The sequence below is a fragment of the Vipera ursinii genome (genome assembly GCF_947247035.1).
Source record: "Vipera ursinii genome assembly, chromosome: 1".
Classification (NCBI taxonomy): Eukaryota; Metazoa; Chordata; class Lepidosauria; order Squamata; family Viperidae; genus Vipera; species Vipera ursinii.
In genome coordinates this window covers 208,045,785-208,059,485 of record NC_139512.1, presented here as the reverse complement: position 1 = coordinate 208,059,485, position 13,701 = coordinate 208,045,785, and the positions used below count along the sequence as shown (strand labels likewise).

The 13,701-nt window shown below is 35.5% G+C and overlaps 1 protein-coding gene across 1 annotated transcript in view; it reads left to right on the top strand.

Annotated features, from left to right (window-relative positions):
• Positions 1-13,701, top strand: part of KLHL29 (kelch like family member 29) — a 440,642-nt gene that overhangs the window by 329,341 nt on the left and 97,600 nt on the right. Inside the window, exon 5 of the mRNA XM_083351877.1 lies at positions 12,999-13,137. Coding sequence (XP_083208003.1) covers positions 12,999-13,137 — 139 coding nt within the window. The remainder of the gene's footprint in view (positions 1-12,998; positions 13,138-13,701) is intronic.

Sequence of the window (13,701 nt, the reverse complement as noted above, 5' to 3'; positions counted from 1 at the left end):
TCTGCACAACTGTCAGGTCAGCAGTCTTCCCCATGATTGTGATTCCTACTGAACCAGACTGAGAGACCATTTAAAGGCTCAGGAACCCTTTGCAGGAGTTATAGCTTAATTAGCTGATTAGAGTGGGACACTTTGAGCCTAGAATATTGCACCTTTTCACAATATTCTAATTTTCTGAGATTGTGGATTTGCGGTTTTCAGGAGCTGTACGCCATAATCATCACAATTATGACAAATCACGGCTTGAATTATCTTGCTTTGCATGTAATGAGTCTATCTCATATATTAGTTTCCCTTTTAAGTTGCATTACTGAAATAAATGAACTTTTGCACGATATTCTAATTTTTCGAGTTTCACCTGTAGAAAGTTACAACAACACTGAAAAAAGTGACTTATGACCATTTTTCACACTTACAACCATCGCAGCATCCCCATGGCTTGACAGCTGATTCACATTTATGATGGTTGAAGTGTCCAGGGGTTCACATGATCACCTTTTGCGACTTTCTGACAAGCAAAGTCAGTGGGGAAACCAAATTCACTTAACAACTCACTAATTTAATAACTGCAGTGACTTACTTAACAAATCTGGCAAGAAAAGTCGAAAAATGGAACAAAACACACTTAACAAATTTCTCACAAATTTTGGGCTCGATTGTGGTCGTACGTTGAGAACTGCCTGTACTGGTTTTGAAATGTTACAAACCCTCCGAACAGCACTTTTGATGGCATTCACTTGGTGAGATTCTTTCAATCCTAAACAAAAGAAATTTCAAGTGTGATTTTAAGGACTTACCCAATTTGAAAAATAAACAGCAAAAGGGTGATTAGAGTGTGCATTTTTTAAAGCTATAAATGGATTAAGGGTCTAGATGGACTTGAAATGGGATTTTAAATTTAATTGAACGAATCCTCCTGGTAGGAAAATGACCTGTATTTGGATTATGAAAAAAACAACATGACATGGTGATAACTTTAAAGGTTGGAAGAAGAGGGAGTTAAAAAAAAAAGTAAGATTTCAGCTAAAGGAGAAAAACATCTGTTTTTGACTTGTTAACACAGAATGGAGCAAAATACATTCTTTTTCTCTTCTTCATATTTCTGTATTTTTCTTTTCTATTCTTTTTTTCTTTCCTGCACTTTTTCTTATTTTTTGTAGTTATTTATTTGTATAGAGTAATATTCAATAAAATTATTTGAAAGAAAAATAACTTTTTTTGTCACAAGTCCATCATGCTTGATAAAAATCCCCTTATGTTTTTCACATTTAAATTCTTCCTCTTTCTTTTCATGAAAAAGATGATACACCTACCCATGACTGACAAAGATTGTGTAGAATTCACCTACCATCCGGATGTTAGATCAAATTTCTACCATTCTGTGTAATACAATGCAGCGTACAGCTTCTCCTTTTAAAAAAATTACCGGAAACATGCATAGTTATTCCAATAGTGTTTTATCATTTTTAATAAACTATATATTTGGTCCTATATTTTTACGACTCTTGTCTTAGGTGGTAAATGTACAACTTCTATATTACTGTAGCATAGATCTTATAGGTAACATGAATTGGTTGATAATTTTTTATATGCACATTCCTGTTAAAATATGAGTGATCATCAGTCTGAACATTTGACTGCTTCATTTTCATAGTTCCCTTTCTTAAAGTTTAAATAAATAAATAAATAAATAAATTAGTTTCACAGGGATTTTATAGATAGAAGAATTATTTCTGGCAAGGTCAGAGACCAGCACCCTAAACCAGACTAATCTGTTGTCTTATTGCACACAGAGGCAGGCAAAAGAGGCTCAGAGATTAAACCTTGAATTCACTATTTATTCAGATTGCATGTTATACTTAGCAGTTACTGGTATTCTTTCATAACAGCTTTCCTAGTTATTATAGTAAACTTTACTCATCAGAGACCTGCCTGAAAACTGCCTGCTAAGTTTAAAAGCAGATAGTTGAAATGTGTGTGTGTGTGTGTGTAGATATATAGATATATATGTATATGTATAATCTGCTAAATAATATGAATGATCAATCAGTTTGAACATTCGACTGCTTAATTTTCATAGTTCCTTTTTTAGTTTCATTTCATTTTTGCCAAAATTCATTGTCCCCATGTGTACGGTAAATACTACTTACTTGCCTTGTCATCTTACAGTATTTATATTCTCCAAATTATTACTGAACTCCCAGATTAAGGGTCTTCTGAGATATATTCTTCCTCACCTCATGCAACATATTATGAGGCAATAGTTTTCTGTTCATTCTCCATTTTAAACATTTTTAAGAACAGTATACAACTCTATGAATATGTTTCCTGTTTCTAAAAAGACATAGAACTCTTTTCTTAGATTGGCAATAACATTGAGTGTAGGTTTGTGTGAGTGTGGGGGAATTGGGGTTGTTTTTATAAACAAGAATCTATGCTGTGTTTTTCTACCATGCACACAATGCTTCATCTTCCGAAGACCTAGGAGATGCAAGCACATTAAAGCTAATCAGTCTGCTTGGAATAGAAGGGAACGGGGGAGGTATGCCTGTCATTGTTGCATGAACCCAGAGCTTTGATTGATCTGTTCAAATATTAACATGCCTAGTGGGGTAGCCCACAATATCCTCCAGGCCTCCCAATATATAAATATTCATATAATAACATCTGCCATGCTTGCATATTTACTATTCTGCTAACTTCCTGTTGTTTTTAATGGGAATAAGTAGTCTCTTTGAGGAAATTCCAAAGGAACTAAAAAAATTATTTTCCCTATAAGTACCTGTGATTTAAGAAGTCCTCTCAACATTATTTTTAAACATCTCTTTTCTTATATGACAAAGACATTAACTATTGCATTTCCCACATTCCAAAGGTAACTGCACCTCAGCTTCTTCACTCCATAAATTATCTCTTGGAACATATGGAACAAACCTGTTAAACTCATAACAAAAATATCTTATTTAACAAAAACATCTTTTTTGTACTTGCTACCAAACACATTTTAATCCAACAAAATCTTATGTACAGTATTGCCAAAGCTCAAATAAAATATTGTTAACGGTCTTTTTATGCCTATGGTAGAAAATACGGATATATCCCTGTGGCCCAGATAGGATCTTTCTTTATGTCCCATTTTTGTTCCATCTTGGAACTCAGTAGAGACTATACAGTTTTTGCCCACACACTATCCAGATCATCAACTGGTTCTCTCTCTTTGAGCTGAGATGCCATCTGTATCGTTGAAGGCAAATTGTATATATTTGCACTTTAAAAAAAAATTATTGGGAGGAATAAGAGAGATGATTCTGTCATTATTAAAATGAAACTGGTGAAATGTCCTAGAAGACAGTGTATGTATGCTACTGATTTGGACACATATTTATTCTCACACAGCATTATCTGAAAATATTTGCATAAATAAAGAGCAGTCATGAAAGTCTACAGCCTATGTTGCTTTCTGCATTCCTTCCCTCATTTAGCAGTGAAGTAATTCCTCATGTTTCCAAGCATTCTTGGACCATATGGTGAGCATGTATGGCAGTCCCCAGGACTTCAGTCTCTGCAACAATATTTGGTGAAGTAATCTTTTTTTTCCCTTTGTGCGGTAAATTATACAAAATAGGGCTATTGGTTACTTCTCAGGGGACTGGCATGGCTGAGAATAAGGTCCCTAGGCACTATTGCTGTTGTTGTTGTTTTGGCTGTGAGGACATTTTTTATATCAGACTGAGGAAATAGGATTTGTTTTGAGTCCTGTACAGCATTTGGAATGCTTTCAAGCAACCAAGAAATAAATCATTCTGGATGGTATCCTAAATAAAATAGAGCCATTCATTTCATCACTATTCATCATAATGAATTCCTGTTTTGAGCATTTTTACATAAATACATTATTAGCATATGCTCTAGTGAAGTTTTTTTAAATGTAATTGATTTTTAAGGCATGCCTTACTCTACGTATACATACCGTAGAATTCTTTTTCCCATGGTGATACTTAAGGAGTTTTTTCATGAATATTTTTGGAAAATGAAGCCCTTTGGAAAATGAAATTAAGAAGTATCTACCGAACAGTGGAGGCACTGCTTCCTTACTAGTGTGCTTGACCAATATTACTTTTTAATGTACGGAGTTGCCATTTCTCTTTATTTCATTGTTTTCTGTGGGATGCATCCCAATGGACTGAGATTATCATCCCATTCTCTCAACAAAGAGATTGGTTTCTTCCTCTTCCTCCTTCGACTCCTCAATATCCCTTCATAGAGGAAGAGAGTTCCAAAAAGTAAAAAAAAATGCATTAAAGAGTGGAAGGGGTTTTTCAAGGGACTTGCAGGGAAGGAATAGTAAGCTGAAGATGGTGCCACTAAAAACAGAGCTGACTATTAAGGCGGAATGAATAGCCAGCAAGTAGAAAAGGTCTTCAGAATTTCTCTCCAGAGAAGGAGAGGACTTGAGATTGCTGTCGAGTGCTCCAGTCAGTTGTTCCTTGTGAATCTCCAGTGGCTTTAAAGATCTGGGAGACAAGGGAATATTAATTGCAAGAGTGTCTGCCTGTATAGATAGAAAATGTGTTTAAAAATTGTTATAGAAGATGAACAGCTTTTGCTGGATGGGACAGACTGACCTAAAAGTGGACTTGAAAGTGACAAGCTGCAAGAATGATATGGATGGAGATGCTATCCTGAATATATAGATGGAACTGGCTGATGTCTTGATAATTAAGAGATATATAAATAACAGTGCAGGTTCGCATCCCACCAGGCTCAAGGTTGACTCAGCCTTCCATCCTTCCGAGGTAGGTAAAATGAGGACCCAGATTGTTGGGGGCAATAAGCTGACTTTGTAATAATGCCGCTTGGGGGGGCAAAAGCCCTAATAAGCAGGTATATACATAGAACGAAGGCTATTGCTAAGCACATTGATTTGTGCTTAGAGTGTAAGCCGCCCTGAGTCTTTGGAGAAGGACAGGATATAAATAGGATTAAAATAAAAGAGTGACCTGGATAACTTTCCTATGTTGGATTTACAAAAGAGACTTGAAGAATTTTGTGACAAGGGACAAAGAAAAAAAAATGAAAAGACATTAAGTTCCAAGACATTATTTGAAGGGGCCAAAGGTCAAGATTGTTAAAAGTAAAAGTAATATAAAGTTGGTTTAGTTGATCAAGGTTAAGATAGATACAGTGCCATCTTTGGTAACCCTTAATGAACTTTTGCTGATCAGGACTGAACAATGAGGTGTTGAGGATTTATTTATATATAAGAGATAGGGTACGGGAAGAAGTACTCTTTTGCTGTACTTTTTAAGAGAAGGTGATAAGTTAGTAAAACTGCTTATACTTGTCATGAAGGGGGAAATTATTTGTTTATACTTTTTCTTTGCTACATTCTTTACTTTCTTTTCTATTTTTCTTTCCAGTTATTTTCTTCACTTTCTACTTTTTTTTTAGTTTACATTAGTTTCAATCTTTTTAACTGTAATTTTTAATAAAATTACTATAAAAAGAATGGAAGGCATTTTTTGTGAATATTTGAAAAGCAATTAGAGAACTTATTTCCTACAGACCTTGCATGTATAGATTACTTCTCTGTTTTCATTCCAAGAATATATGAAATTTCTTCGAGCTTAACAGCCAACTAAACTGTTAAATTAGTTTGTTTTTTTGTTTTTTGTTTTTTTTAGGAAGAGCTCCTTCTTACTCTGAATCTAGCAGCTATGATTGGGAACAGGCCTCCATTCACTTAATTCAAATTAAATTATTGCCAAAATGTGTTTATGGGTGCCAGTGTTTTCTTAGTTTTAATTATGTAAAGCATAGATAATAAAAGGCAGTAAAGTTAGCATGTTTGCAATATTACAATGATTCTCTTGCATCTCTACTTCTGAAATTCACATGGCTTTTTATTGACTTTAAAACTTATGAATTTCTCCTAAGACTGAATAAAATCAGGCCTCTGTTTTTGAGCTTCTGTTGGAATTATGCCATCTCGTGTTTAGTTGTCTGTAAAACAAGTTCTCTTGTTGCAAGAAAAGAAATATAAATAAACAAGCTGATGGCAATTCATTTATTGCCCTATTTAGCTATGCCTTAATGGTATAGTTTTGCTTTTCTTATTTTTTTTTAACTTGTATTTTTACAACAATGCAGATCAATGCAGATCATTTGAGATCATGTAAAGATCTGAAATCAGATGGCATTGATATGTTGGCAATAACCCAGTGATTTTATTTTATTTTCTCAAATTCTGGTAAGGTCCTGGAAGTGTTAAATGATCTCTGAATATCATTAAGAAATTAGATGAAACCTAATGAACATTAATTTATTCACACAAAATAGAAGTGTTGCTGATAAAAAGGTTGTCTCTTGGAGTCAGTTTAATTTGTTTTAGACAGAATTTCACTCCTTAAAGAATCAACTTGGTTTGATTAAAATTTGCCCTTGATTTTGGATATGACATTTATTGAAGGAATCTCCTTCTGCCATCTAAATACACTTAATTCTCCTTGTTCTCTAGCAAATGGCCATAGTTTTCCATGAAAGAGGACCATCCCATTTATAATAAAATTATGTGTTATGCATGACCAAAGGTGTCCATATGTGTTTGGTAGGTTATTGACTAGAACTAATTTCATTAGATATATGTTTGTTGTTGTTTAACTTTGTTGTTGTTTAACTACATTTAGTATTCTGTTTCTATGCTCAATTCAGAGTATCCTTCTATCCATATGGCTTTATATGAGTCGTCACATAAACTTTTAGAAGGCTGTTTTCTCCCTGTGAACCTCATCAAATCTCCAAGAATTCTTTTTCTGGATAGCTTTACCTTTGGAATGCAATACAGTATATATCAAATTTGGAAAGAGCCTTCTCAGCTGTGCCACCCTATGGTGGCATAATTTTCACAAAGAGGTTCATCTGACATTGAGGCTTATTATTTTTTTCACACCAGGTGGCCCTTTGTTTCTGCTTTTAAATTGTATCTCACCTAAGTTTTTCCTCAGTCACTGTGAATTACAACTACCTTAACTTTACATCTAGAGATTTTATTATCTCTTGGTAGTAAGCGGCAGACAAAATAACTTTCTGTAAAGTATATGGTTTGAATATAGTTTAAGTTGCCACTACCTTAATATGAAAGAGTCAAGTGGGTTTATTGTTATTAAGTCAAATTTAATTTGTGTCTTGTGTTTGAAGGCCAAGTGAAGGTTTGGAGAATGGGCGTAGATTGGGCGTGCTAGTGAAACATAAAACCTTGAACAATTTGCTTAATATAATTGTGGAGGCACATTTGCTGTTCCCACAAAAAATACCAGGGAAGCCTCAGAGTCAGTCTTCTCTGTGGAGAAGAGGGAAATCTTCCACTTCTCTTTCCCTCATGTACCATTTGACATCTTTCAAGAAATGTTTCATCCTGTTCTAGCGTGAAAATTCTGATTAATAGATTCTGGAACAGCTTCTTAGACCTAGACCTGACCTGCTGCTTAGTTTTTGTAATATTGACATTAGTTTTTAAATCTTTCCAGTAACTTTACACAACTGTTTCTTGTAGTTATACACAGTAAGATTGTTTGGCATATATTAATCATAAGATCCTCCAACATTTTTATTAAGCAAATATTGATTTTCATTGTTAACATTAATTTCTATTCATATTAAAGAGGAAGGAGATTGTGAGCATGCTGATAGAATTGATGTTTTCAGGAGGTAGATTTATATATTAATATGATTCATGCTTAGTTTGAAGTCAGTTGTGGTCATGTACAATAATTTGCATGCTATACAGTACATAAAATCTGATGACCTATGTTCAGGTCTGCTTCTTCCAATAATTTGTACGTCAGAGGTGCCCAGAAGCATAACCACAATACTTGCCATTCTAAAGGGGCATCTGTATTTGTGGAAATGATGGATTAGACATAACTTTGTCTTTGTGAAGGCATCCAAAGAGCCATGTCAATTGGAGCATTTGTGACATCTGAATTAACACTGTGGTTACTAGCAGAATGGTACATTCAAAAGTAAATATTAATTCACAGCTTCCTCAGTCTGATGGGGGAATTAGTAAGTAGAACATTATTTTCATATTAGTGTTATTCTTTCACATACCTGCTTCCTTCTATTTTCTGAAGTCCATATTTGATGGGTGAAAATATAACAACTAGAGAAAGAAAGTTCTTCTCCATTTATAATAGATACAGGTTGAGAATACCACATATGCTTCTCAGTATGCAGTTCTATCTTAGTCAAAATGATAGCAACTCACTCTATTTAATTTTTAGTTCATTTGCTGAATACAATCTGCTCAGTACTTCACAGTATGGCAGCTGGCAACTCTGATAAGTATTCATACATTTAAATTTTGAAACCACTAGTATGCTTAAGGGCTAAATCATAGTGTTATTGTTTGCGATTACTAATATTGGTCTTTACACTTAAAAGGTTTAATACAGAGGCACAACAGAAGCCATAGTGTAGAACAATAGAAGCTCAGTCCATCTCTCCTTGAAAGCCCCAGGGACTTCATATCCTGGCTCCACCTCCTACCCTATTGCAATTCTTATTACTACCACTTAGGACAGGGGTAGGCAACCTTGGCTCTTTTATGACTTGTGGACTTCAACTCCGAGAATTCTGGGAGTTGAAGTCCATGAGTCATAAAAGATCCAAGGTTGCCTACCCTTGACTTAGGAGAACCTCATCAGGTATTCTTTCTTCCCCCCCCCCATTGTGGGAGAGAAATAACCCACCCACCCTCACACAGGGTCACGTTCTGTCAACTTCTAAGTAAAAGAAATACAATACAGCAATTGCTATATTTAATTTGTGCCCTGATCTATTTGAAGGCCAAGTAAAGGTTTGTAGAATGGGCTGTGGATTGAGCAAGCTTGTGACATTCAAAATCTTGAACAATTTCTATAGCAATTTTACATCACCTCCTGGTCCTATAGCATCAAGGCTGCTACTAGAGGTATCAGCCTCTAGTAAATAATAAATTTCGCAAAGTATGGGGGGGAGACAACTCAGCATCATTAAAAATAAAAGTTAAAATTGCCTAGAAACCCTTTATAGCTTTAGATATTAGAATTCAGGTAATCAGTGCTAGAAGAAATAAATTTCCAGGGATTCAACATCTGTAAGAAAAGGATCCAATATCCTTAAGTAAACCTAACAAGTCCAGCAGACCATAAAAATGGCAGTGACCTACTACCAATAAGGAAGAAATCAATATCACAGATTCCTTAGTGGTTGGGTTGAAAATGACAGAAAATACAAAATCCTGAAAGGATGCAGACAAGACAATAATGACTGCAACACCAAACAGAAAATGAAGATTAAAAATCACATTTATGTCTATCCAAGTGCCAGGTTAATCAGATTTTTCTTCCGATTTCAATCTACTTGGACTATAATCTGGGGCCAGAGATAATGGTGTCAGCTTTCCCCTTCTCTCAGCTCATGCTTGAGAGAAGTTGTGTGTTTAAACACAACCAGCAATTGAAGTGGCAGGGAGGTTGCAGTGCTGTGAATACCATCTGGCTTTGATAAACAACAGTTATAAATAGAGATTTCATACACCTTTCAGTTTTGTCAAAAACTTTTCCCCCTCCCAGATACCTTTGAAGTGGGAAGTGTTTTGTCAAATTGCTAAGAATCGCTTCTGACTACCGAGAACTTTGGCTAAGTAGTTTCATCCCCAATATAGCAATGCCATATATGTGTGTGTGTGTGTGTGTGTGTGTGTGTCTGTATACACACATATACATAGGTATATAAGTACACATTCAGACTATATATGTATACACAGACGTGTGTGTGTGTATGTATACACAGACACATTCACATACACAAATGCAAACATACTAGAGATTTGCTTCTTGAAATCTTCCTTTCCACAAATAGTTACTCTGAATGTTTGTGTGCATAAAAGAGATGACTATTGTTTGATTAGTTGTTAATGTAAGGACTTCTTATTAGCACCTATATCAGGACACAACTGAAAGATATGTAAATATAACGCTGACGACTGAAAGACAGTTTACCAAAGAATTTACAGATGTTATATGTACAGTTTGTTATACTCTGTCCTGTCATAGAATGTATTTTAAGTTTTTGTTTTTTCTTTCTGTAATGCAAACATGTCAAACACAAGGCCCGGGGGCCGGATCCGGCCCGCAAAGTGGTTTCATGTGGCCCACGAAGCCATTCTGGAAACAGTGAGGGAACGGCCCCCACTGCCTTGGCCCTGGCCCAGAGACCCTCCTTCTGCCAGAGACCCTCAGATCTGTCCCACTCCTGCCCAGGCCCCCATAGGCACCCTTGATGCGAACAATGTAGAGCTGGCCATGCCCACCCAGTAGGCCATACGCACTCTAGCCACGCCCACCCAGTAGGCCATGCCCACCCAGGCCATACCCACCCGGCCCCCTGAGAGCAACTGCAATGCTGATGCAGCCCTCAATGAAATTGAGTTTGACACCCCTGCTGTAACGTAAGGTAATACTAATAGTAGTGTTCTAGCCAGGGAAGTTGAATCATGTCCATTTTTGTTTTTAAATGTACATTTAATAAAATTGTCTAAAAAAAGAGAGATAGGAAGAAGTATTTGTGGAAGAGAAAGGTAGAGGAAGGTATGGGTGTTTATATAAAAATGGAAACTAAGGAAACTAAGGGAGTAAGTATCCATTAGTTTTACAAATATACCTTTAATCATTATTCTTTTTTCTGCTTTTTTAATGTTTTCTTTAGTCAGAATAAACTATACATACCCACATATGTGCATGCACACTGAAATTAGTGTTAGGTACACTGTAATTGGGAAGAAAAAATATCCAGATTTTGTGTCAGTTGGAGTTGAGAACCCTAGGTTGCCCTGGTAAGGAACTGTATGCTCCAGGATTGTGGTGTTTCTGCGCATTTCTTACCTTGTCTTTGAGGGAGAGGAAAGATAATGTTAAATTCAGGAATATCTTCTGCAGGGAAAGCATATGTATGTATGTGTGTATGTATGTATGTATGTATGTATGTATGTATGTATGTATGTATGTATGTATGTATGTCTATATACGTATATGAGAGAGAAAGAATCAGAAATGTCTGTATTTCTATATCCTGTCTTATTACTCTATTCCATTTTGGGGTGAGCCATGTTCTTCAAAGCCCCACACCTGCAAATCGCCCTTGCTTATGCATTTCCACACACATTCCTTTGAAACACTCAAAATCATTCTTTCCTTTTGCATTTTTAAAAAGTATTCCAACTTCCTTTACTGGTTGTGCAAAGTCTCTTTTGCTTTGTGTGTCAATAAACTCTACTTCTTAAAGTTGTCCATCGTTTTGTGAGACAGTTGTGATCTACTTTAATCCTTTACACAAACCAGTTCACGTGCCTTATTTTAGGAAGTTTTAGATGAAACTTGTATATTTTATTAAGGAAGGTATCCTTGATTTTCATAGTTTGCAAACATTCGATTCTGTCTGGCCCATTTTAAAGCATGGATGTTCTTGAGCCACACTACTACATTTTTGCTCAGAGGGATTCTGTTCAAGTAGCTCCTTGAAGGACCCCAGATAGTCATGCAGTTTCCTCTTCAGCAGATTTGATGCAGCCTGCTATTTACTGTTGTGCCCCCCTCTAATGATAACCTGGCTGTCTGGAGAATTCTGACCCTCTTTTGCGCAGAATAATTAACTTTTCAGACTTCATTGTTATTCTATTTTTTTAAAAAAAAGAAAAGAAAAATGTGTGCAGGGTGACACTTTGTTTTTAGATGTTTGTTGCTTAGTTCTGAGTGTAATTGCACATTATCAATATGTAATGTCAGTATTGGCAAACTACGGTTTTGATTGCTGCTATTTCTCATTGCTGCTATTCCACAATGAATTTGTTTGTCAAGGCACTTTGGGGGAGTGACCATTATTAGGCAGCATGGCTGTTTCTGGCCTGATTTCCCTTTAGTATGTGAGGGCCAGACACACTTAAAGGTCATCTTTACTCCTATTAGCGCAAATGGAATTAAGCTTCAAGAGGGACAGTATTGTAGCTGTGAGGCTGAAGAAAATTAAGTTCTTGACCTATTGCAAATGTAATGCCACAGCTGGAATATCAGCACAGCTTAATAAGTAATTTCAAACTTTGCCTGTTTACCAAAATTTGTATGTACTATCTGCTTTACAGCCATTCTGGTACTTAGTTTAGAGAATAAGCTCTTGTTTCCCAATCTGCTTTAAGTGAATTAAGGCATGTTACTGGTTTTCTTTCCCTTTTTATGCATCATGGTAAGTGAATTATTGCAGGATCCCATATTGCCTTGGGTTGAAATTAATTGGTACCAGAAACTCAATAGTAAAAAACTCCTCTAAAAACTGAATACAATGAAAATTCAGATTGGAAGAAATGGAAGAAATAGTAAGACTGCCTTTTAATTCTCTTTTTTAATTAAATATGAAATATGTCAGAGTTTTCCTGCTGCTTTTATAATTTTCAAATTGTCATTGATAGGCCTGCTGTTAGCAAAAACTTCCTGGTTTAAAACAACTTACAACAAAACTTAAGTTAAGGATTTTTGCAAATGTTGCACTTTTTTCATATTGCTTCATAAATGTCAGTTTGTTCAGTATTAATTCCAGTATATTTAGAAGTCAAATAAGTTGTTCTTGCATTCTGTTTTGAAATGTATTGTTAACTGTTCTGTGATGATGGGTTGTTGCATTTCCAATTTTGACTGATGCAGGAAAATTTATTTTTTTTCTTTGAAATGTAGGATTTGTTGCCTAAAAATATTGTTTCTGACTTTTATATGCATATATTTATTTATATAGTATGTTTGTGATTTCTTTGACTGTCCAACGTTGAACCAGTCTTGCCAACAAAACCATCAAACATTTCCTATTTCTCTACTCTTCTTGTTTTTAATTTTTACTTTTTAAAGAATACATTTTTGGAAAAAAATCTCTTAATGGGAAACCTGGCACTGTCTGTCTTCTCTGTTCTGCAGAAATGTTGAAGGAGTTGAACCAGCAACGCAGAGCGAAAGAGTTTACAGACCTGAAAATTATTGTTGAAGGCAAAGAGTTTGAAGTCCACCAAAATGTTCTAGCTTCCTGCAGCTTGTATTTCAAGGACCTGATTAAAAGGTTTGCCTTCCTTCCAGCTGTGATCTGGTCTGTTCTTTTGTAGGACGCATTTGTGTCGCTTTTTTCCTCCCCTCTCTTTCAGGTTTATGAAGATTTGACTCTCCTGTCACAGAGCCAGTAGCCATTCTTTCCACTTACTCTGAATGTATTTTTTTCAAACAAAAGACTCAGATTCATTTCTTACACATAAGCTGATCTGCACAATTCCAGATCTCATTATTTGCACATTTTGGCTGAAGAGAAATGCTCTTGTCATGGAGCATTTTAAAATCAAACTCAAATACCTTAAAAACAGTGTTGATCACAAAACACAACTTGTTAGGATAATAATTAAAAAGGGTACCACTAACTCTTCCTCCAGGCTGCAATAACTAATATGATTAAAAATTGCCAAGTTTTCGTACTGAGGATTGTGTTGTATAATAGACATTTAACCCTTTGGACGTTGACGTTTGGGACATCTGATGCTTGTGGAATTGAAAAAGGTGAATACATGACAAATCAAGTGTTGAAGTCACACCTTTTTATCGTGACTTTATCAAAACAAGAGAATTTTAGCTTTAA